This window comes from Seriola aureovittata, chromosome 14 (assembly GCF_021018895.1).
Source record: "Seriola aureovittata isolate HTS-2021-v1 ecotype China chromosome 14, ASM2101889v1, whole genome shotgun sequence".
NCBI classification, from domain to species: domain Eukaryota; kingdom Metazoa; phylum Chordata; class Actinopteri; order Carangiformes; family Carangidae; genus Seriola; species Seriola aureovittata.
The window spans coordinates 4,622,763-4,648,593 of NC_079377.1; the positions used below are offsets into that span (position 1 = coordinate 4,622,763).

The 25,831-nt window shown below is 41.1% G+C and overlaps 1 protein-coding gene across 1 annotated transcript; it reads left to right on the forward strand.

Annotated features, from left to right (window-relative positions):
* Positions 1–1,048: 1,048 nt before the first annotated feature.
* On the forward strand, positions 1,049–25,831 carry vwc2 (von Willebrand factor C domain containing 2). Its single transcript, XM_056396362.1, has 4 exons — positions 1,049–1,358; positions 9,185–9,914; positions 11,232–11,361; positions 24,976–25,831. Exons 2-4 carry the CDS (start codon positions 9,264–9,266, stop codon positions 25,125–25,127), a joined length of 933 nt encoding a protein of 310 aa, XP_056252337.1. The 5' UTR covers positions 1,049–1,358; positions 9,185–9,263; the 3' UTR covers positions 25,128–25,831.

Genomic DNA, 25,831 nt, shown 5'->3' on the forward strand with positions numbered 1-25,831 from the left:
TAACCGTGTCATGCGGGTTTCTCCACCTCCTTCCCCCTCTAGGAGACCAGCAACTGGTCTGCATCTATTCCCTCCAATGGGAGAAGTGAACGTGATCACAGATTTTATGGTTCTTTTGCCCCATAGTCACCGAAATAAATATCCATTTTCCCACAAGCCACAGATCTTCCGAACATCCTGACATTAAAATGGCATTTTTCAGACGGATCAGGAGAAAACGTACTTTATTAGAGACGTCTCTGTCTCAACACAGATCTCTCTTCTCTCTGTCGGTTCTGTTTCTGGTTTCACTTTTAGAGGGACCTGCACATGCAAGCATGAATTAAAAGTTAAAACTGAAATAAAACAAATGTTTCTTTGCTTAAAAATACTATTATTGTTATTATTGTTTAACAGTTTTTGGAGGGGAAACAGAGTATTAGACTGATATGATCTTGTACTGAATTGATCAGATATTAAGCTAGTAGATAAAACAAGAGCTATCTATCTATCAGGCATGTAGTTGTGAAGGTTAGGGTAAGTGAAACAAGTCAGTGTGTGTGTGTGTGTGTGTGTGTGTGTGTTTGTGGCTGGGTGTGGGGGGTGTGTGTGTGTGGGGGGGGGGGGGGCTGCTAGGAGACTCATGACCACAGTGTCTGCAGAATCCTGGCTGCGGCCCTGAATGAGTCTTGATGTATCTCACTCAGGTGGCCTGTTACACTGACAGTTATGTGGGCCCGCATTTTCTAATTCCCTGCTTGTTTAATGTGCTTTGGTCTTTTCTCATTCGGCAACAAATTATCCAGGGACCGAGCCGTGTCACGGAAACGACTTCCTAATTCGAAATAATGAAGTAAAGTCGTTAATCACAGCAGCGCGCGAACCTTATGAACCGACCTGTGAAACATCCATTCGGCTAATTGACTGCCTGTTGTTCCCCCCCAGTTTGCTCCATCTAGTGGCCTCTCGGCTGAACGTGGCGTCGGAGCGCTACCCCCCCCCCCCCCTCCTCCTCCTCCTCCTCCTCCTCCTCCTCCTCCACCTCCTCCCATTTATTAAATTATTTATTTCTGGTCACCGTGAGAAACAAAGTGCCAGTATAGAGCAGGAACATCAGCAGCAGCAGCGCGGCAGTTGCGAACAGCGGCGGTTCGCGGGAGACGGAGCGCTCTCACTCTCTGTGGCGATTAAAGTTGAGCTGATGACCTGCGAGCATCCTCCGGGGAAACTGTGCATTTGACCGGTTTAACGAGCGTCAGTTTCCATCTCCTCACTACAGATCATTTGTTGCTGCCTTAGCTCCGCTGCCCAACAGTCCGAAGGCTGTGTGTGTGAAGCCGGCGCGTTGACGGATACGGACACACTCCCGAGGATCACAGGTGAATAATCTCAGTGTTGCTGCGTGTGTGTGTGTGTGTGCGTGTGTGTGTGTAGGGAGGGGGGCTGCAGTGTTTTTATTCGTGCATGTTACACTAAATTGCTTCAATGCTCAGGTTTCTCATCAACTTTGGGAGTGAGCTGCTTCCGTGCGAGATCTCACTCACTCAAGGTTACAGTAAAAACCTGCCTGAAAATGAAAATGCATCCATCACCTATATGCTCATACGAGCTTGATGTGGTGAACTAATGCAGGAGAAGGCTGTTGCACCTGTGGAGGCTGCATGTGTTCCAGTGTAAGTGAAGCTGTGTTGGTATTTGGATGTAACTAGGACTAAGGGATGTTCTGAGAAGCTTCAGAGGGATTTGACAGGCTGCACAAAGACTGTCTGCTTACACACTTCAGGATGCAACAACCAGCCAACACAGCCTCAAACAGTGGACCAGGCAGCCCAGCGCATTAAACAATGTATGCATCATTAAATGAATTCAGTGTCCAGCAAAGTAGGTGGTTGCGTGGTGACAGTGTCTAGAGAAAAATATGCTTTTTTTTATTTTTATTTATTTATTAATTTTTTTGATGATTGTTGTTTTATCAGTCGCTCAAGTGGGAGATTTATTCATGCTTTCATTTAAATGTCAATACATATCTGGGTGTGACAGACAAGACTTTGGCATGAGTCAAAAAGGCTACATCATCATCACCGCCATCATCATCTTTTCATCATCTTTCCTCACTATAATGTGTTTTCTGCCTCAGACTTTTCCTGGCAGGCTTTGTGTAGGAGCAAATTCTCACCTTGTTCCACCGCACATAATCTTAAGATTATATGACAGTTTTGCAGGGGCCCTTGGTTTTGCATTGCATGTTTAGGCAAACTTTCTTTTGATTTGGGTCACTCGTAGGATTTACAGTCAGAGGATAAAATTCAATTAGACAGCCCTGCAGCAATCTTTACTCACTGGCAGATGGCTTAATACTTCTGGATCCTGCCTTAGTGTCCCTTATTGCTCTAACTGGATTTCATCATTTCACGCTGTTTATCTGTATAAAAAACGAGTTTTTAAACGTGGCATCATTATTTCAATACTTTCTCAGCCCTGTCAGATCCAAGCCCACTAGCCTCCGCTGTCTAAACATTTCACATCTCGTCCCCTGTGATCTGCTTTGTCATAAATTGAAGTAGACCTCAAAGTAAATTGTTGCACTTCCCCCATGTGTTGTCGATGGCATGTTGGGATGTTGGAACGGTGTAAGTAGGAGAATCTGTAATGTGCAATAAATGCAGGGCACACAGCGGTGAGGGCATATTGTCTGTCTGAGTTAATTCCAGTCCTGAGGAGATGGTTTTCCTCTCAGTGACATCCAGTTTGAGTTTTACAGAGGGACATCGCAGGAGTTGTTTTCTTTTCTCCAAGACATTGTGGATGTGATGTTTGCTTGTTTTTGGAGGCTCATTGCCAGACTTACATTGTGCATGGCCTTAAACAGACATCAAAACAAGAAGGATGCTGGGAGCCTCGCTGCTGCTGCTGCTGCTGCTGCTGCTGCTGCTGTATCACTTTCTCTGCTGCATCACTTTTTCAGTCAGATCAAATTTGCCTATTTATTCTTTTAAATACAGCTCATTTTTTTATGAAGAGCAAATGGTAATTAGAAATAAACAAATAGACAAAAAAAACAAAAAAAAAACATCCTTGCTCGGGTGTGGAAAATTCCTGGAGATGAGAGCACTGCCACAGTACATTTGGCCCTATTTATAGCATGATTGTGTGAGTGAAACAGCTATTAACCTCCCTGGAAGAAACCTTTCTGAGTGACATCAGACAAGACAGCAAGAGGCAGGTCAACCTTAACACATCTTAACCGCCTCGCTGTTTACTTTTGAAGCCATGCCAATTCAATCTGTGAGAATAATAGTATCTTATTAGTCAAGGTGGAGCTAAAATTTGACTCTGAGCTCAGGTTGTTGTGTCATGACTTATGGGCCTTATTCTCTCTGCTGGGTAATGAAAACGACAATAATTTATGAGTCATAAATCAATGTGATGGTGAGCATCATTGAACCGTGAACTAACAGCAGGTTGAGTCCTTGCTTGATTAATCATTGTTGCTGCACCTCAGTGGTCAAGTCGGCTGTGTTCAATGGCCTGAGATGTAAACAGAACTTTGGCCTTTGACAGAGGGATTCATATCTACGTTAATGACTGAACCCGCTCCCGCTGCCAAACACTGAGGCTAATGTTGACTTCATTCTCTCTAGCGCAGGAAGCAACAGCAACATTTAAATGTCAGTGGAAAGTGGAAACGATTTTCTGTGTGCAGGAAATCAAGCTGGAGAGCTTCCTGAAGCAGGAACAGGTCACATTTAAGGAGGAGGGGAGGAGATTTCTAATGTATGGTCCAGTTCATATCACAGTCTGGTCACTGTGAATATTTAATAGGAGATGTAATCTTTTACACTGTTACTGGATTTTGCGCCAGCATAAGGTATCTGTAAAACTCACCTCATTTCTAGTTATTCAGTTTTTACCCAGAAATGGATCCCCATTGACAAAACCCAGACTGAGTGCTGCTTTTGAATGCATGAGTAAAAATACACAGAGGTAAAAATCCAAATTAACTTTAATTGCAAATTTTACACACCATTTATGCAGTTGTAGAGCCCCTGACATTAGGTCAAAACTTTAGTAATTGTTTTTGTTCTCCTTAAATATTTTTTCTGACCTTATTTAAACCTCATTAGTACAAGAAAAATCAATGTGCAAACCCTTTCCTTTACCATAAACTAAGGATAAAAACCACAAGACATGGAAAAACACATGAAAAAAAGGCAACATTTCATGTTGTATATGTTATCTGGGCCGTGCATGAAAAAATATATGTTTCATTTCTTTGACAAAAATCATTCACAGGCAAAAATGTACATTATATCACCCATTTCCCCTCGGGGACAATAAATAAACTAACTAAGTAACATATAGTGACATTATGAATGTTTGAGTTCAGTAAGACCACAACAAAGAGTTAGACCTCATGCAACAAACTCCAATAACAGAAGTCCAAACGCTCCTATTTGGGTTTTTGAACCACAGCTGTAGAGCATATTAAAACCTGTATTTAACTATGTGTTATAGTTTATTTATTACTCACTTAAGGGTTGGCTTCCTCAATGATACTGACTTCTGTTTTTTGAGTATGTTTTTTAATATTGTATTTCATGGAAATCTGCCTCCCCTGCTGCTGAGTTTCCGGCGGGGGTCCCCCTGCTGGTTGACCTGTCAGACCTGAGGTTTGAACTGACAACTTCCACATCTGTGGTCTGAGCTCAGACTGACCGTACAGCAGGCTGGCTCCGTCCAGGAGGAGTGAGAAAATGAAACTCACTCGATATCATCTTTGAATATATGAGCAGAGATGTTTTAGTAATATGTATAATTAAGACCTATAGATCTTTTACTCCGAGGGTGTGTAGCTGTGTGTGTAGTTGTGTTTGCCAACACACTCTAAATAACGTCTCGCAGCATCATTATTTAGTAATCAAAAATCAATTAAAGAACACCATTAGATTACATTTTAGCACAGTATTAAAGCTAGGTGGAGGTCTTGGTTTTGTAGAACTTATTTTGATGCATGTTTAACCACGGGACCCATGGTGGGGTAATACAAATTGCATGGTGTTGCATTTTAAAATTGACCTGATTTAAGCTGAATTTGCTGCATTGTTCTCATATATATTTCTTTTTTAATTGGCCATTTTTGGCAGGACTTACGTGCCATTTTAGCACTTTATGTGACTCAATAATGGCTCGGACCACTTCAGTGTTTGGAGCCGTGCAGAGCCCTGTCACTAGCCGAATAACAAGAAAACCACATGACCGCTTAACTGTGCACGGTGAAAAAAGGTGACTGTTCTTCAAGACAAAAATATACAGCTATTTCTCCCAAGCATTAATTAGTGTTTGTTTTCCAGAGATAATTATCTGGAGCTGACAAGTGTTAATTGAGAGTTTTTCCACTTACAGTGCTGATTTTGTTTGCTCTGAAGTGGGTGTTCAAATGTGTCAGAAGTGTGAATAAACTCAGTGATGATGGCTTATATAAACTCTAGTATGCTGCTGATTGATGGCTGCAACCAGTAGTTAGTCTAAGGCTTCAGCGAGCACGGGCCATTTCAGGTCACACCTGTGCAGAGTTTAAGAGTCTGACTGTGGCTTATTCAAGCTTTGCTGGTAAAAACACAGAGTTGCTACATGAGGTTTGGGTCCTAAAAGAGATTTTTACAGACCCATGGTTGCAGTTTATCACAAATTATGCACTCATTACACTCAAATTAATATTTGCCTGGGTAACAGTCCATAACACAGGCTTGTGCCTAATGCTTCAGATATGTATAGTGAGACATTGTATCGCATCTTTATGTCAGTTCATTGCTGTGTTTTTTTTTATTGTTTTGTTTTTTTGTTTTTTGCTTCCTGACAGAATGCCTTTGCAAGTATTCAAGATAGAGCAGTGAAGCAAAAAAACAGAATTCTCTGCAGGGCTGGGGGCGAAAGATAAATCCATGACCTTTCGCCAAATGCCTTATATGCAACACTATAAATGTAGGAAAGTTGCAATACCTTGAACCTGAGTGTTAAGAAGAAGTACCCGCAAAGGCATCTTGAAAATGTTCAGTGGTATTGGACCATTACACCAGAAGGGACTTATTTGTGTTCCAGTCTAGCCTTTAAAATCCCATGGCATTTGAGATACACATTATGCTGTGTGGCTGAGAATTAATTAGACAGACATTTAGAAAATATGTGATCTGTATTAAAGATGGCATTAAGATGCAATGAATGTAGCAAATGATTTAATTTGCACATCCAGAGAATACACATGTGGTTGTAAAGATTTTAATGCACAGCTGGTGTTATTGTATATTTTTCTTATTGTTAGGTGCCATGAAAAGGCTAAACTAACAGTCTGTAAGTCTGTCTCAGTACCTCATTCATTCTTGCTGAAGACATAATTCTTGTAAAACAGGTCACATATTTCTGTTTTCAAGAGGTCTCTGTATTTTATAAAACAGCTGTGCACTGCAGTTTTAAGGATTAGTTATTCAGAGAGTAAATAGTGCATTTTTGAGGGGACTATTTTCAGCCATGGATTAATACACATCTGGTGCTGTAGTGAGTATTGACGCCACTGTAAGCGGATTGTTAGCAACACCTCGATTCTTTTTTCTGTTTTGTTGGGTGGAAAAATAATTTAAGAGGCTTGAGTCTATTTCTCTGCTTATTATTGTCTGTACCGGTCAGCCTGCTCGGCTCAGTGAGATCCAGCTCACAAGAGAAGAAGTTATTTTAGCTATCTTATTTGTGCTATTTCATGTTGCATGACCAATTTCACAATGTAAAATTAGCATTTAGTTGTTATACTTCACAACACACACAACATGTTCACACTGGAAGATTTTGATATAAATTTGCTACAATGTGCAAAGATGCAACAACCAATGAAGTCGGAGTTACCAGGAGGTGGTTTGGGTGAAGGGAAAGCACATCACTATCACGCCAAAGACAAGGGTTTGCATCCAGAGTCCCATCTGTGGTTAGGTTCATGCAGGTTTTATGTAAATGAGCTATTTTTAAGTTAATGCTACACAGCCGGCATTAGCATTTTCAGCTGTTCACTCACCAGTCTAGAAGAACACCAAGAGCTGTCTCCAGTGGTGGAAAGTAATGTTGCTAGCTGGTTAGCATGCAAATAAGCTAGCTATCTATCGATCAGATATTTTGTCTAAAATTTTACTGATATGTTCAGTATCAACATATTTGCGACTTACCAGATATGTAAATTAACAACATATCCTCATTATGTCTGTAGAAAATGTTTCCCGCAAAATGTTTTTTCTGGTGCATTTAAGTTGTATAAACTTAAATTCTAGGAGACAGGGTTGACTACTCCATATATGGCAAACTGAATCACACACTGTACAAACCCTGTTACATTTGGAAGTGACTCACCATAACCTACATTGTGTGTGTTCACTGTAATGAGGGAAGGTGTTAGCAAGTACAACAGTGTGGCTCACGATGTGTTTCTGGACAACAATGGAGCTCCATGGCAGAGGAAAAAAGATATAGCTTAACACTTGTTAGTAGGATCAGTTTGCTGCTGGTTGTGATCTTTTCATTGGATCTGTTGACAGTGAGAAAAATGCATATCTATTGGCAGACTTATCCTTTAGGATGCTGCGGTGCCACGGCTAGTTTGTGCCCAACCAGAGCTCAGTGTGACGGAGAGCACGGCAGCAGCAGTATCTGTGTGACAGCTAGTAACAGCTGTTAAGGTGGAGAGGTGAAGCTGAGAAAAGCCAAATGAGGTCCTTTTACTAATGAGGCTTGGTCTCATCTCTCTCGCTCTCCCCTTCTCTCCCTCTCTCCCTCTCTCAGCTGCAGCAGCATTATCGGTATGCACCTCGTTCTGCTTCCTCTCAGTTCCACAGCAGCTCCAAGGATTCTGCCTCAAACATAGCAATTCAGCCAAAACACCGCTCAAATACCGGTGGCGTGCCAGAAGTCAATTTTAGCCTTTTTTCCCTCAGAATGGATCAGATTTCCTAAATATCAAAATGTATAACTTAAAACACATGTAGGGACTCTGGCATCATAGTTGAACACAGAATTAGTGTCCCAACATGATGTCGGCTGTATCTGCATATTACCACACTAATCATGTTTACTTCCTGTTTACTTAGTGCTCGGTTGCTTATCACTTTCTGTTTAGTGCTCCTAATTGCTCTGCTGAAAATTAGCTGTGTTCATTGAGGTTGACAAATTAATCAATATGGTGAACTACTCTTAAACAAGCCCAGGCAGGACTTTACAGTTAATTGAAGTGTCAGTCAATACGGTGTAATCTCACCTTCCTTTCAAAAGAAGCTATAAATGTCAACACAACTGAAGCCTGTTAAACGGAGCTCGGCGACGACACCAAACATTTGGAGTGAGGGAAATGAATGGAAGTAGGCCACCACAAGCAGCAAAGCATCATAGCAAGGCATTTGAATTTCAAGACGCCGCAGTAAATCAAGTTAAGCAAGAGAATGAAACAAAAACATTGACTAAAGCTTTTTCAAAAATGTGCAGCCTCTGCAACGTCTGCTGTTGAGCATGGGATTTCACTCGCTTGAGCTGCTGTATATTGACTCCTCAGAACTGTAAAGAAAGTGATGTGCTTTTATTTTGTTTAATAGAAAACAATGAGGAATTTAGTGGGCTCTGTTTAAAGGAAGTTTTGATGCATATTCGGTTCACGGCGAAGGCTTCAGCAGATCTGGCTTCATTTTGAAATTGATATGCCTACTTCTGTCAGCTATAGTAAATTCATCTTCCCAGACTAGAATTATGTTCTATTTTCAGATCAATTTCTGCTTTTGTACACTTGACTGTGATTCATTTAAATAAAGCAGACATTGATCCCACTGCTTTGTTCCGTAAGAGGAGCAGGAGTTTAAGAGTGTTAGATTCAGGTCCTCCTTTGGTGATTTTCCTCTTACTCTGTCACTGCTGTGACCAATTGATGCGGGGAAGTATTACAGTACGAAGCAGTATTGATTTCCTAACACAGCCCTATGAATAGTCCCTGTCCGAAGGATCCAATTCACTGCTCCTATGGCTTGCGTCACACTCAGTGGGATGTTTGCTCGACATGATTGAACAGTGCTCTGAAGTGGCCCGAATTTCTTGCACTGCTCTACTAAATGAGACAAACCCCACACCTGGGATAAGAAGTGACAAAATACTGAGCACATAACCCCAGTTTAATTTCTCTTTCCAGATGGACTGGCTCACACCTGAGATGTGAAGTGTGTTATGTGAGCCAAGGTGTTTTCCCACCTCGCTGGTGGTGGGGAGAGATGCTGCACTTCGTTGCCATGACAGCAGAAGTTCTCTTTGTTCTCGGGTTCCTGATGAGTGGCGCTCAGTGTAATCCTATAGCGACCTTACCAGTGAGCCGAGAACGTCTGGAAAGGGTGTTGACCCAAGCCAGGGAGGACAAACATCAGGACAAGCAGGCCCCAGAGGAGCCGCTGGGATATGGCGCTCAGCAGCGGCCAGAGGAAATCAATACTTTGAGCCCCAACAGGACTGTCGTGAGCCGCACCAGGCCAAACCTCAACTCCCAGGCACAGGGATCTAAGGGCGGGAAGTCCCAGGAGCTGTGGAGCGAACAGGACAGCCTGAACCAAATAGACGAGGGCCCCACTAGTGACGTCACCCTCTCCCTGGACGCCATCGACGAGTACGCCTACCCAGACTACAGAGGCAAAGGCTGTATGGACGAGAGCGGCTTTGTGTTCGCCATCGGAGAGCAGTTCACCCCGGGCCCCTCGACGTGCCCTTGCCTCTGCACAGACGAGGGCCCTCTGTGCACCAAGCCAGAATGTCCCAAGGTTCACCCTCGCTGCATTAAAGTGGACACTAGCCAATGCTGCCCACAGTGCAAAGAGAAAAAGAACTACTGCGAGTTTCGGGGCAAGATCTACGCCTCGCTTGAAGAGTTTAAGGTGAGCCCATTAACTGCATTCACTCAATTTTTGACATGCTCAAACTTGAAAGAAGTGCTGACAGAACACTCCTCGCCATTCAATGGAGTTTATCACAGGCGCTACACAGAAACTAGTTACCTTGCCTTGCAGCATGCAAGCGAGCAGGCAGGCAGATTTATAATGGCAAAGGTCAGCACTTGTCTTTTTTTCTCACACAACGCCGGCATATTACCAGAGGCTGAATTTAGCAGTGCAGCTTCAGCAGAGTGTTTCCATATTCAGTTTGTTGATACACATGATAGAATTAGAGTTATAGTAATGTTACAACTCTGGAAGAGCATGCTCCTACATGTGGGTGTTTATGAAGAGACACAGAGACACACCAGCGAAATCTTGAATGTTTTATCCTCTGACACTTCTTTGAAAAGCTCGACTCAGGATTGCACCACAATCTTGGTGTTATGTGTCACATGAGAAACTACATTTACTAGCGCCTAATGCCTCTCTGTAAGTTGGTGAGTGTCTCAGCAGGAGGTTAAAGCTAATATGGAATTTTCTTCTCCCAACACGTGGTGTTAGCGACAGCTCTATGTCAAGTCTTTTCTGAGGGAAATCTACAGAAATCTCACTAGCAGCATACATCAGCCTTTGTACTGTGAGTGTGTGTATGTGTGTGTGTATATGTGTGTGTGGGGGGGTGGGGGTGGGGGTGGGCTGCTTTGAAACTAAGCAACAGGCAGGTTTTTTTTTGCTTGATTGCTAAGTTCTGGGGCACTGCACTAAGTGCTGCCTCGCTCCATTTTTCACAGTGAAGTGCTGTGCGGAGGCGCAAGCCTCCACTATCTGCAGCAACACTGGTAGAATTAACCTTTGCTCTCTTGTTAAGACTAAAGGTGTACAGCTTTATGCAAGCAGCTGCCAAATGAAGCCTTTCATGGGAAATGTAGGAGCTGCATATAATTCCAAACGTATACAATCAGTCCCAGCCATTGTCCCTCATTTGTTCTATTTCAGGACATGAAGGAACACTTGGATAACCGACTTATTTCTATCATTCTCTGTTCATGCAGAAAGAAAATTGGAAGCATCTTTCTTTTGTTTCCCATTCCTATTGATTTCTCCATATTGCCTGATTGGATAGTGAAGCTGTGGAGAGACAGAACAGTGAAAAAAGAGAGAGACAGACACTGAGACAAACAAAGAGCCAGAGTCAAAGATAGCAAGAAATTAATTAAGCGGAGAAGTCTGTTCCTCTGAAGACTGTTTCTCTACGTGTGTATCTGTGTGTGAACTGTTTATGAGGGTGTTAATAACTATTTCTTCTCTGTTATCCAGGTGTCTCCATGTGAGAAGTGCCGGTGTGAGCCAAGTGGGGAGGTGTTGTGTTCGGTGGCGGCTTGCCCTCAGACAGAGTGCGTGGACCCGGAGTACGAGCCGGATCAGTGCTGTCCCATCTGCAAGAGCGGTGAGTAGAAGTGAAGTGGTGAACACTGTATTCCAGTACAACCAGTCTGCTTGTGCTAGCTCCACCACAGCAGAGTCAGTGTCAGATGTTTTAGCTCAAGGGCACCTCAGCAGGAGTTACGAGGGCAAGGTAGCACAAATCATTTCGCTGACGCAAAGAACGCAGCGTGCTGCACTGCAGTGTTTGCAGTCTGTTTCTATATCAGATTTCATATTTGTAATCATGTAAGCAATGAGATCTAAGTCACACCAAAAATATGGTTAATAAGTCATGAGTTATGGAAAAAAACATTAACTCGTGTCTTAATGTCATATAATTACTTAGTTTATCTGATGGAGGCTGCAGCGTATGTTCCAAATCCGTCACTGCTGTCTGGTAGAGATTTGAGGTCTGCTCGGGTTTTTTGCTGTGAGGGGCTGTGAGTGTATGATCCTATTGGTTTGAGAGCTCCGGCCCATCTGAGAAGGAATTCTGCGGCTCAGAGTCGATTATCTGAAGTTGTTTCGGATGATTCCAGACAGCATGTCCTAGATTATGTCCCCTTGTTTTCTTGGTGTGACTCTAATGCAACATGGCAATGTCAGCAACATTGCTTCCTTCAGCAAAAAGAATGATGACTTGCGATATGTATCTGACTTGGAATCTTAAAGTGGTGCAGGCTGTCTGCTATAAACAAGAGCAAGCAATCTGCATGAGGAGGGGAAAATGCATCCCTGTGACAGAGACAAGATATACAGTGCACTCCACATTAAAATACTTCGTCTGTATGAGACACTTATTAGACGACAGAACAGCTAATATCATTTTTGAGTAAAAATGTAAGCAAGATGTTTGGATATTTCATGCTGTCTGTTCAAACTGAGCATTTATACATTAAATGATGAACACAAGATAATTAGATATAACAGAATGTCCAAGTGAAATTACAAAACCAACTGTTTTGCATAGAAATTCATCTTTAAAAGAAAAAAGAAATATGTCACAACACCACAACACCTTCTTACGCATATGTCTACCATCTGCTTGGTTCATTATAATTACACCCAGAATATCACATTAGGGTAATTCATGTTTCACTTTAGGCTCATAAAACATTATAGACCTAAGCATTTGCGTGTAATGAATGTTCGTGACTGGTTATCAATCAAAGGTTTTCCCACTCATATTAAAATCCCGTCTCACAACGTCCAGAGATAACAAGTCGAAAACATTGGCAGTCATGAAGCGTTACATGCTCTATTAATATTTGCCTGCTGTAATCTTGGGGAATACACGCTGGTCCTTTGTTCCCTTTTTGCTGTTCACCCACTTTTTATATATGCACATATTGATCATGCTGAGAGTGCTTTGTGCCGAGTTTTGGGCAGTGCTCCATATTTTCCCCTGTGCAATGCCCAGTGGATTTGCTGTGGGTTGCGTTCGCAGGCACATCAGTCAAGGAGACAGATGTAGATACAGTACAGTATGTGCAGGGATGTGGCAGACTTGAGGAGAACATGCATCTGCAGTCAAAAGTCCCACCAAATCCGCAGGCTCATTCAGCCGATGAGGATTTTCAGTTTTAGGACGGCATCAGTCCCTATTACCATAAGATTACCACACATTACCATTCACCAGACAGAGCTCACTAAGTCTAAGAGGCTAAGTTACCTGACCACAACTAACACTCTCACAGTCTCAGCTGGAAATACTTGAATTATTGTAGTCCTATGGGATTCTGCAGTTAAAGGGGCATTACACTGACTTTACACGTTAAGATCAGTTTACTCATGTCGAGGAGTGGGCTACTTCTCAGCCTGTGAAAACAGTTGTGTAATGTCTTTTGTGGCTGTGGAGGAGCTGTCGAAACCTGCGCTATAAACTGGGGGCCTGGAGTTTGAAATCTGTCTGCTTTTATCAGTCAGAGACGGTTTAATAAGAGTTGCGAAATGAGAGCAGCTGCTGGTTCTAGAAGTACTTTTCCCCCCGCTTTAAATCCCTATTTCAAGTTTTTCTTTTAATGATATCCTCAATGTACCCCAACACAGAGAAGCTGGAGCCTCCTGGATAATGTAACAGTACTAGGGGTTTATGCTATGGCTATCAGTTTGAATTATTTCATCATTGTTTCTGAGTGATAGCGTGTTTTCCGTCAATGTGGCATCACAGATGGCTCTAAATACTATAACAACCAAGAGCCTTGGCAACTGTTGCCGTGGTGGAGAAGCCAGGCAGAGGCTCAAATCAAAATGGACTTAAATTAAAAACACTTTGTTGTCGAGTTTGTGAACAAAACACAGTCCAGTAGGTGCTGAATTAACAAAATTGGCGCCGGATCAAAAGTAAATTAATTTAAACTCCAGACTTTTAAGTTTCTCAGCAACATAGCCTTTAGCTGTCACCCACAGTTAGCCGTGCCAGCGGATTCTAAGCTTGGAGACTTCTGACATCTTGCCAAAATGCACCTTGGGAGTTCTTCTTTGATTTTTTTTTTTTTTAATGTACACAGGATTATACCTTTGACTGACAGTTACCTAACACTAGCTGTGGTCCAATTCAGGGATGACTCTGATGGCCACACCTTCATACGTGGCCTCCAAGGGAATGCGGCCATCAGAGTCATCGTAGGCCGTGAAGGCCGAACTGAAATTAACTTTGTGTCACCAGTTTTCGCCCATACCGTTGCATCACAAAGCTTGGCAACACATAACTTGATGTGCCGTTAGCTGTTCAACTGAGCCGACACCCAATACTAACATTTAACAGTGTAATCCTCAGGCTCTCTGTTTGCTGCCATATTATTTTCATTATGAATCTTGGGATAGGTTGGGCCATGACGGATCCACTTGTTAGAGCCTTTGTTGCCCAGAAAAGAAAGACTCATTTCCCACCAATCTGATAGTCACGCCGCTGTGACGCAGTCCGTCTTCGAATGCAGCCTCTGAAGGATGTGGCCCCTGAATTGGGCCACAGCTGCTGTCAGTGAGAAGATGAACTGCACTTTTTCTTCTGGAACCAGGGGGACCTGACAAAGCTCCTCCCACTTAACAAATCTATTAAAAAACCCATCAAGTTGCATCATGGGAATTGTACGCTGCAGTGTATTTATAGCTTGAACAACAGGGACTGAAAGTCAAGCTCTCGTGGTTTTTAATTCTGTCTTGTGTGAACCCCCTCAGATTTATGGAAGTGAAATACTAGATTGCTCCATTGCCCCTTAAGCTGGCTCCTATTATTATACACCTGTATGGCACTTAGCTATAATTAGAAGTCTGCTCCTACATCGTCATGCATCCTCTGTCAGCTCAGTCTCACACTCTTTTAGAGTATCAACAGGAGCACAGTGGTATTTATGAAAATGCAGAAATAGCCTTTAGCAGCTTTTACAGTTGATTTGTGCAGCAGTCAGACTACTGTGTTTTTAAAGCTGCAGTAGGTGAAATTTATATGTTAATAATAAATAGAGTTTTAAATTTGTGCCAACTTCCTTTGTTGTTTCTCTGACTCCTGCTGTTTTTCTCATATTTCACATTGATATCAGAGCTCCAACTTTTAATTAAGCAGAGTTGAGTATGTTTTTATCAGTGTGTGTTTAACAATCTCCTGTTGGACGGAGAATATTTCTGGCTCTGATTTGATGAACAGTGCTGGCAGGACTGTCGCTGTGTAAACATGAGGTGTAAACACTCTCTGCAATCACCAGACATCTTTGTGAGCGTCACCTTCCACCTGCTGGAGAGAATGGAGGTATCTGTCAGGGCTTCATCCATCAAAAATAATGAAGCTTTGAAGACTTAATTATCACAAATATGCATTTGCATTTGCATGTAAGACACCAAACAATAAACAACAGGCAGACTGGACCTACCTCCCTCCATCTAAGGGGGGCGAAGAGAGAGGGCGTGTCTCTCCTCAGCGGACAGACTCCAATCCACAACGGTCTGGGGGTTATTCAAGACAGGGCAGGACACAAAAAATATTAACGAAAAAAAGCCTGGATATTAAAGACTGTATGGTTGTATGCTGGTTTCCAGGTAATATATAAACACCGTGGGTGTGTGGTCAGGCACAATGAGACACCAGGAGAAGTCCAATCCCATCCAGTGATGATTTATTGCAGTCTTTTAGGATAATATGTACAGGTAGGTACGAGGTCTAGACCATGAAGGTGAACAACTATTGATGCTTGTTTTTTATCTTTTTATCTGCTTGCACCTCCGTCACTCTCCCCACCTTCACTACGTAAATACAGCAATGATTATCAAAATGGTTGATAATATGATTATTTCTATATTGCTGTATGCAAATGTGAATTTGTGAATATATTATATGTTGTTATTGTTATAAGGACGTTGTACATGATATTCGCTATTACCATATTATTATTATTATTGTTATTATTATTATTGTTATTATTATGATTATTATTATTAACACTCTACCATGCACACACACACAACACCAATCTTCATCCCTAGATATTACTACTACTACTTGTTTAAACATATTAAAGTATGAAGTACATAGGGGAAACTATTAGACTATTTAAGTAATGGAAGATACATCAAGGAGACATAAGCATTAACAGGTGAGACATCATCCCAAGCTCGTGTCAGCATCAAAACGATTATACATTGAGTTTCACTTTGTCTTTTATTCATGATGCTTCTTTGGCAGGTTTTTACAGACGCTGTGATTTAAATGATGAGGATCAATGATTGTCAACTCCCACCTCGCCACTGTTGATCACGCAGAACTCAATACAAGACAGCGCCGCCGTGGTGGTGGCTCGCTGATGAAATACTGATGATGTAAAATAAGGTTACTGGAGGTCGTCGGAGAGTTCCTCCTCTGGTTCTGTTGTTTGTCTTGTCTACAGATGTTGTTTGAGGTGCAAGACAGATGTTAAGACCTCCCAGGAACTCAAAGTGCCACATCAAAGCTCAGCTCATTAATGGGAACGAATTAAATACTCATCCAGATGTGTCGTGCTACCATACAAGGATAGTGTGTCTTGGAGTTTAAGAGTGTAAAAGTATAAGAAAGAAATGAAAAAGGAAAGAAAATGGAATAAATGAAGTGAAAGACTAAAGCAGATCTGTAAAGAGAAAAACTGAGCTTTGGTTTCTCATTCAACAAGTCATCCCTGCTGTCTTTTACCCTCATTTCCCAGCTAACAGCCCTCTTTACCATTTTCCTCACTATTGATATAAATCACAATGAAGTATTTCAATGTTTGATAAGTTCATCAATTATGCACAGGCATTATCTTGGCCTTTTCAGGCATGCAAAATCAATGCTTATGGCAGAGCACCCTGTCTCAGATGTGTTATTCAGCTTGTATGCGAGGAGACACTTGGGGAAGAGCCAGGGGAGGAAGATGAAAGTGAGAGGTATCGCTTACATCCACCCCAGACAGTTGTTCATGAATATCAAAGAACAGCTGTGAATAGAGGCAGGTTCTCATCATTTTTTACTCATTATCTTAAAGCAGTGGAACACATTGCAATTAAATAGTTTCATACCCCCCTAAAGTTTGTGACTATCATTTGCTTGCCTCCATAAAGTTTAATTAAACAATATTGATTCATCCAAAGAACACCTAGTCAATACCAGTCAAAGAGGAGAGGAAGGAAAACATGCTCTATACTTTAGTTTTTCTTTTTCCTGCTGTCAATGTATTTGAGATGTTATTTTTCTTTCTTTGACATATAGGTATAAAAGATATAGAAGTGTTTGTTGTAAATTATAAGCCAAGTTTTCTCTCTCTTTCAGCATCTGCTTTTGAAGAATGGTCTGGGAAAAAAAAAATCAATGCAGGAGAAGCCTCTCTCCTTGGCACCTCGGCCGTGGCTCCCTCCCTCTCGTCCTTTGCTCTTGCAGGGTATCGCCTTGGCAACGCATGAGGAAACAAGCGGTGCTCTTCAAGACTTAGACATTAGGGTCAACACTAATCTGGGGGGGATGTGATAAACAGTCTGAACTGGGGCCAAAATCACTTCAAATAGAGCAACACGAGACATGGTAGCCTGGTTGCCAAGAGGGATAGAGCCTCATTTAAATTAAGAGAGGCATGATTCATAGAGGGTTGTTTAAGACGTGACAGGTTTTTTTAAAAGGAACACAATAAGAGAAAACAAACACACACACACGAGTGAAAGGGAAGCTGTTTATATGAATGTGAAATGATGTGGTTGGTCCATCTGAAGCAGCCTCCATCTCACCCTGACAACACAGATAAGGAGTAGTGCAGTAAACAGAGCCCCAGTCAATGAATGCAAAAATTAGTGCTTGTTTGTAACAGACTCTTTGCAAAGCCCTGCAGTCCCTATTTACTGTTGCTACGCCTGTCAAGCTTTTCGTTCTTACATGTTACAATGATAAAATAGTTAATTTACCATTACCATTTTTTTTAAACAGTCGATCTTCAATTTCACCCAGAAGTCAAAGGTCCCATATTGTATAAAGGTAGATGTCCATGTGTTGTTTGATTATACAGCAGGTCTAGCTTCTATATTAATACTGTGAAAGTATCAAAGCCTCAGTCCACAGAGAAATGCACACAGCCTGTATTCAGACACTGAGCCTTAAAACCAGCCGTCAGGACTTCTGTAACTTTGTGATGTCACAACAAAGCAGTCACTGCTCCAACCTTGTAGGATTTGGTTTCTTTGAGTGTTTACCTGAAATCTGCTATATTTTTATTTGGATCACTCAGAAAACAGTGAGCGGAGAGGATCAGAGCCTCCTCTCTTCTGATTGGCTCACCAACCTGTTGTTACTAGAGCTCCAGAGAGAAGCCTGAGGAAGGAGATGTAAAACTACATTGAGGTGGTTTTTGGTTTTTAAAACCACAAATATATCTTCTTATGGATGTCAAAACTAAAATAAAAATAAAACAAATAAAACACTGGAAAAGTGTAAAAATATGGGACCTTTAACAAAAGTATGCTTATTTCTAGACAACTGTGAACTGTGACTTTCTGTCTGAAATTAAGACTGTCACAGATTTGATCACATGTAGCTCAGGTTACTGCCAAAACTCACTGAGCTGGTTGAGAAATCCAGTTGACCTTTTAGTCTTTCCAGCCGACTTGTTTTGAAATGAAAAAAATAAACCAGGAGATCCACTAATAATCACCACATTTAAGGGTAAAGTTACTTCAAAGGACAGAGACGTGGTGACGGTCAGGGTTCACTGTAAAACCTCCAGGATGAGAGTATTTTCAACAAAGCGGCATAGAAATGTCTGGCGCCTTCCTTTTGAAGGTTTCATGATTGTAGTCTGTTCCAATTCAGTCATCATCTAATATGCAAGAACTCGGTCCAAGATGTGATCCCATAGATACCCCATCTGTTTGAGTATAGCATTTATTATTACAGGAGAATATTCGTTTAGTGCATGCATCCTTAATGAGCTTTTACAAAGCATCTATCTTGATGTTTGTTGAGATCCTGTTCCCGCTGTAGATCCTCCTTAAGATCACCCTCTCCAATGGTACATTAGTGAACAGAGACTGAACTGTATCATCTTCATGAAGGTGTGTTGGTTTATCCTTAATTGGCAGCATCAAAGCAGTATTGTGAAGTATGTTCATTTGTCGCCACAGGAGCAGATATAAGGGGTTTGCCTTTGGGGATGCCCTCATCACCTTCAATTAAATACTACAAGGGTGGTGGATACAATCGAAATCGCCGTTACAATCGATTGCCATGCTTATTTGGAATGATATCACAAGGCGAGAAAACCCAGCTCAATGGAAACACAGACCATTCACAATTATGTTTTGTTGACTTTTCTAAAAGATCCCTTCTAATTTGCGCAAAATTATAATGGAAATATTTCCTTGTATGATCATAAATAAGATCTTAAAAATTTGTGTTCTCAAAAACCTTTGGGTGATACCAAGTACTGTTGTTTTAAAACATGGATCCATCTGTGGAAAAATTGGAAACAGATCCTAAAGAGATCTCTTTCAAAAATTAAGAAAAATCTAAGCAAGGAGAATAAGTGATAACAATATGGGACTGTGTGAAGATATTTTTTACTATATATCCCCAAATGATGTTCACAAGTTATGTCCTGTCTTCCCGTGTCCCGGTTGTAATGCGGATTGTATAGCTGCCTGATTCCAGATTAAGATTAAGATTAAGATTTGCTGTCAGCGGATATAAACCTTGAACAGTGGTTTACGTCATGTTGTGATCACTGTTGGTTCATTTGTGTTGTCGCTGTTAAATCTCACAAGCTGTGTGTGTGAGCTCATCAGCCTAATTGACATACCTGAGCTGTCAGCTGGCACACCTGCTATTTATCTGCTGCTGCTTGCTCGTCCCCTCTGACTCCTCCTGCTGATGGTTTTAAAGCAAACCGTGAGAGAACTGCCTGCTCTTATACGGCTACATGAATTATATAATACAAAAAAAGAGAGTGAGGTTAAAGCTGCATGTTCCCAAAGCTGCAAAAACTAGATAGACTGTTCAATTTATTACTTAAACCTTTTGCTCTGGGTTTGAAAGGCTAACCAAAGACACAGCCCTCCAAATTCTGAAGATACATAATATTGCTGTTATTAGAGCCTTTTTCACACTGCTTTAAAGTTGCATGTGGAAAAATCGATAACCTGACAGGCCTGTTGCTAAGCCACGATTGGACAATCACTGTTTAGGAGCAGTGTTAATTAACAGTACAATTATTGCTTCTTTTTTAAATATCGGTTTGTTTCAATCTGTTGTTACACGTTACACACAGACTGTGGGTTATGATATAATCAGGAATAATAACTAGGTGTACACTGATTTCATTTATTAGATAAACTGGAAATGGGAAAGTAGGACATTTTGCATCATCTAATGAATTTACAAAAGATTAAAATGAGTTTTTCCCCATCTTTCACCCTTTCCAGTCTCACTGCTGTTTTATTATCTAAAGGCCATTTGCCATTACTGGGCTTCGTAGTTATGTTAACAACAGAGAAAGGTCTCTCAAATGAAGGTAATGGTTAGTCACATTATGACTTAGCAATTAGATTACTACTGGGTAACTGAATGGTTTTTGGCTTTGGTCTGCTTATTAGAGGTTATTTTCTTAATTTTCCTCTGAATAAAAGTCACTGCTAATGTCACATCCAAATACATTTTTCACAATACAGAAATAAGAGAGTAACAAAACTAAACAGGAAGGTGTCATTGACGTCAGGGCTGTTTATGAGGTTTAAGTAAATGACGATCTTCTAGTAAAGCCTATCACCTGGACACCGCTGTGCTGACTGGCGAGGGTTTGTGGCTCTGTCGCTGTGAAGGACATCGGTTATGACAGTCGTGCTACTTGTGTGCAGCTGGGTTGTTCAGCCACAAAGATGATCATTGGGAACAGTAGCTGGAGACAACATATGCAAACAAACATTCACATGAAGTGGCACTTTCATAAAGAACCCAGTGTCTGTAGCTTTTGTGTGAGGCGGGCCGTATTTAAAAGACTGAACCTGTTTCACCTGAACCTGAAACAAATTATTCATATTGTTCTTAAATCATAGTCCCTCCCTGCAAAAGTTCTCCTACTTCCTGTCTTTGGAAAGCAAGGTCATTTTAATTCTGCATTTATAATGCAAATGTACTCAAAAAATGCATTAAGATGAGTGATTTCTGCTATTCTTCTTTTTCCATTACCTTATAATGGAGCCCTGCAAGTTTATAACATTTCAGAATGAAGGGGTGTGATGATTGGGATGTGTCCTCATTTCCCTGTCTATTATCTGGCACTGCTACAGAGCCAAAAGCCACAGGTGCTAATGGCTATCTTTTTCACACACTGCCCGTGCCAACTTCTAACATGCTGTAGTGACAGTTTGAGTCCAACTGTTCATGCACATGCACAGTCCATTTGTTTCTGCCTCTTCGGGTGTCGTTGAAAAGCTCTTGTGAAGCCTGATGTGCCTATAAAAATCTCTTCCTGCCACAGAGAGCGAGAGGCAGAGAAAGACAGAGAGTGATGGTGAGATGGGGATATATTATATTAATGAAGCAATGACAAAAAGGTGGGTGTGATATGACTGGCAGAATAATAGGGTGATGGCAATGAGTAAGCACAGTGGCGCCGAATCCATGCATAAATTAACACAAACGAGTGTCATGCAACCGTGAATGTCTGGCTGACAGGCTGTGGTTTAATCCCAGCTCCAGGAAGTACTTTTGATTTATTTTGTAAAGTGCATGATTATTTTTCATATTTTTCTCTCCCAGCATATCCTTGACATATGCGTCTTTTATTCGACACACTGTGTTCTAAATGCTGCTAATGATGATGAATCAGTAGCGACAGCAGCGCGGGACACAGGATGAGTTGTTATTCAGATAGGGTGTGTGTGTGTTCATCTGAAGACTTATAAATGTGTTAGGGTTGACATTTTGACAGGCCTCGGCAAACTGTTCACATTGATTGATGTGCCAGCACGCTCCTTCTGGTGTGCTGCCGTCCAATGAAATGCGGTGGCTGCAGCTGAAAGACTCCCCATTTATCAGGATCTTAATTATACAACAGAGTGGCTCAAGACCTTGTTAGTCTAAGGGAAATAGCCATTGTTATGCTATACCTGATGTTGTGGAACAATTCCCTCAGTGTTTATATTTTACCATGCAGCTTTAGAGATAATGGGTGATTTATGGGGACTTTTTTCCAGCCAGTGGTTGAGGACGGAGGCACTTTGACTAAACAAAAGCTTCCCATCACACCTAGTACCAAAGAAGGTGATTCTGTAGGTGACAAAAGGTGCACATTTATGTTTGCCATCGTGGGATTTCTGTGCCCACAATGTCATATGAAAGGGAGGAACGAAGCAAGCCGGGCTCCCGTGGTAGCTCTTTTTTTTTTTTTCTCTCGGCTACTCATAATTCTTAACAACCTTTACCTAACATCAAAATTTCCATTAGTGAGCCGAGTTCCTCAAAAATAATAATAATAAAAACAACAGTCTCCTAAAACTGTTGATTAATTTTGTTTTTTATGCACAATTCCACTGTGTATTCCCACCTTGAAGTTCAGTAAAATTTCTGATTCACTTGTGGTGTAAGGAATACCTCTCATGTGCACACCTCAAATTGAGTCTTAATGAAAACAAAAAGGCTTGGGTTGAATGTTTGAATCCCAGAACGAGACGGTGAAAGAGATAACCATGTGAATCGGTCCTTAAGAATTCAGCGCAATCACTGTAATCCCAGGATTCATCTCTTCCCTGATGAGAGCTCGATCTTCCAGAATGAAAATACTCCTCTACATAAACCGTAAGCGGTTGCCCAGTGGTATGAAGAGCATGGTAATGATGGCCAATGCTTATTTTGATAGGCAGGTAGAAAGCCAATTGATGATTCATGGCACCTTTAAAGGGACCCCAGTGAAAACTCATTCACTCTATAAATGTGCTCAGCATTGGTTTCATCCTGAATTAAATCCTGTCAGAATTGGCCACTGACACCACCAGCGATAGCCTGTTCATAAATCCTGATGCTTGTGTAGCTGTTATTTTTCTGTGCCTCTTACATTCACATAACCAGAACACTATTTTGGGAACGAATCAATGAAAGCCCAGATGTGAGAGCCCATTTTCCACTGAGAGAAATGAAATGAAGGGCAGCGCATTCAGTCTCTCGTGTTCATTATCTTTTTTTTTTGACTGACTACATTCAAGCTCACTGAGATGTCATGAAACTATCTTAAAGAAACAAAATAGGACGTCTAACCGTGCTGAACTCCATATGGAAATTTGGTCACTGCAGCAGATATGACATCTAAAAGCAGCAATAAAAGAATAACTTAAGTCCTGTCCTACTTTCGAACAAGCTTGTGTCCCATTGGCCTTTGTTCCGCACTGTATTTTCATAGATAGAAGAAGACTTGCAGCTCGGGTCGTAGACTAGAATAACATTATTAAAACCTTGTTATTGATCGTTCCAAAACAACAATATAAAATGCAACTTTTGTTGTATCCATGAGGTGAACCTGAACCTAAACTTGAATGTGACTCTGTGCTCAGTGTAATGGCATTAATCAGAGCCAGGTAACTGCAGCTGCTCAGCAAGAACATTTGGTAAACTCAAAATTCAGTGAACTCTGGTCAAATGAAAAAACCCAGTATTCATGGTGGTGGATGCAGTGAGTTAGCTAACCGACTTATAGGCTAATAGTTCAGTAACTAGCTAACTGAGATGTTGCTATTTCTAGACTGCACAAGTCAGTAGAAATAAAGGCACAAATCTTTTCAACATTAGCTTGTGTCCTCAGTTAGCACCCTGTTAAATTAGCGAGAAACACTCCTTATCAGTAATGTCACTTTGACAGCTTTCGCGATGCTGACAGTAGCTAACTTTAGCTAACTTTAGCTACTGTGGCAGAGATATACCAGAGTATAATTGGGTTAACTAGTGTTTTGTTGTTTTATTGGACTTACGCTTGTTTATATATTTTAACACATCATTCATTAATGTTCACACCATCTATGGGGACTATAACCTATAACGACAAAATAAAAAAAAAAACAAGATCGTTTTTCCTTCTTTCAGAGTGAGCACAATGCATGATGGTATATATTGCTTAGAGACGATCGGTACTACACTATTTTTTTCACAATGCATTGTTGGATACTATGACTTCACTATATAGGGTGTTGTAATTCTCACTATACATTTGAACAGCACTATAATCCCTATATAGTAGACTATATAGGGAGTAGTGGGTGATTTCAGACACACACAGTATCAAAGGTTGTGGCATAAAGTAATAGTTTTGTCCAGGACTTAATGAGTGTGCAGTGTAATACTCTTTTAGTCTTGGTCAACTTATCGATTCACATTAAGGGTGTCAAGATATACCAGTACTGACAATAACTGGGATATTAAAAAAAAATGCAACATTAATATTGTGTTAATAATACACATATGATAATATCACGATGGCAAGTGTTAAGCCTTGTGGATTTTCTGTTTATCAATTAATCTGGTTGCCTTTTCACCATCCATGAAGTGTGATTGTTTGTCGTTACAGCTATAGTTACAGACTCTCTAATTCATTTGACAAAAAAGAGACAGATTTACTGTCACTTAGTGGCTTTATAGACTGAAAAGAGCAAGCAAGTTTTTCTAACGACACAATGGCAGGATTTTCAGGTTGTTGCGCTTCATAAATCACCTGCGTCCGGACTGACAAGGGTGTCTGTGAATTCGTGGAATTTTAAACTGATTGGGATCCTTCGGGCAGCACAAAAGAATGTGACATTGAATTGTGTGTTCAGACCTTAAACTGCATTTCAACACAATGAACAGTGTCCTTGGTGGATCTAGTACAATGACTGTGTATATGCAGTCATTGGTCTAGTGGTAGAAAATGTCACAGAGGAGTGTAACATGGGTATGTCTTCTTTAAAATTACTCAAACACCGACGTATGGATGATTTTCTTTGTATCTGTGCACATCTCAGAATTTGAACAATAAATTATTTGACAAAGCAAAGCAAATCACACATTTTCAGTGTTCAGAGCCCGACCTCAATAACGTGACATGTCAAATGATGCCAGCAACACAAAAGAAACATATTGAAAAGATATAAAGTCCATCTGAATCTGTTTTTCTTCTACTACCCACAGGGCCAAATTGCTACGCGGACACGGCAGTCATACCGGCCGGCCGAGAGGTGAAGATTGATGAGTGCACAATCTGCTACTGCACATACGAGGAGGGTACATGGCAGATTGAGCGTCAGGCCACCTGCAGTAAGAATGAGTGCCAGCGGAGCTAGAGCCTGGCACGTTGAAAGGGGGACATTGGCACGTAACACCAGCGCCAACCCGCATGTAAACTCTCGGCCTTTCACCCAGTCTACTGGACATCAGGGTCGGACAGCAACCCTCGATCATTTCAGCATTTATACTCTAGTCACTCTGGCAGTACAGAAAAAAAAATGCTTTTATGAAAGTTTATAATCTACACACAGAATATCTATTTATCTATGTATTAAATTATTTATGAATATATACATATAGGGGTCATTAATGCTGAACTAGTGAAAAAATATTTTTTATAGCCTCTGTATTTTAATAAGCAATGTATTGGACCAGAGGTCAATAAAACAACAGAATGTATAGAACACACACAGCTGTCTTTGGAGGTTAAAACCTCAATGTCTTGACATGTGGTGTCATCCGACAAATCCTGACACCTGCCCCTCTACCACCAAAGTGCAGACTAGACTTTGTGCGATCAATTTGAGAGTGACGGGAAAAGATTTGCTGTGCAGGACGATCAAGTGCAGAGTTAAAAACAACGAGGAACAGAGAGAAATTCAAGAGGACTTGACTGTTTCCTGATTTCTTTTATCTTTTTTGGATGTTCAGATGTGTTTTTGATTTTAAAGTGCTTTTTTGTATTTCTCTTGGTACTGTGTATTCATGTTTCAAATAAATGCCAATCTGTGCTCGATAAATGCTCAAATGATACCTCTCA

Coding starts and splice junctions, on each gene's coding strand:
- vwc2 (XM_056396362.1), top strand. CDS start 9,264: ATGCTGCACTTCGTTGCCATGACAGCAGAAGTTCTCTTTGTTCTCGGG. Junction 9,915..11,231: donor CCTCGCTTGAAGAGTTTAAG/GTGAGCCCATTA, acceptor TCTGTTATCCAG/GTGTCTCCATGTGAGAAGTG. Junction 11,362..24,975: donor CTGTCCCATCTGCAAGAGCG/GTGAGTAGAAGT, acceptor TACTACCCACAG/GGCCAAATTGCTACGCGGAC.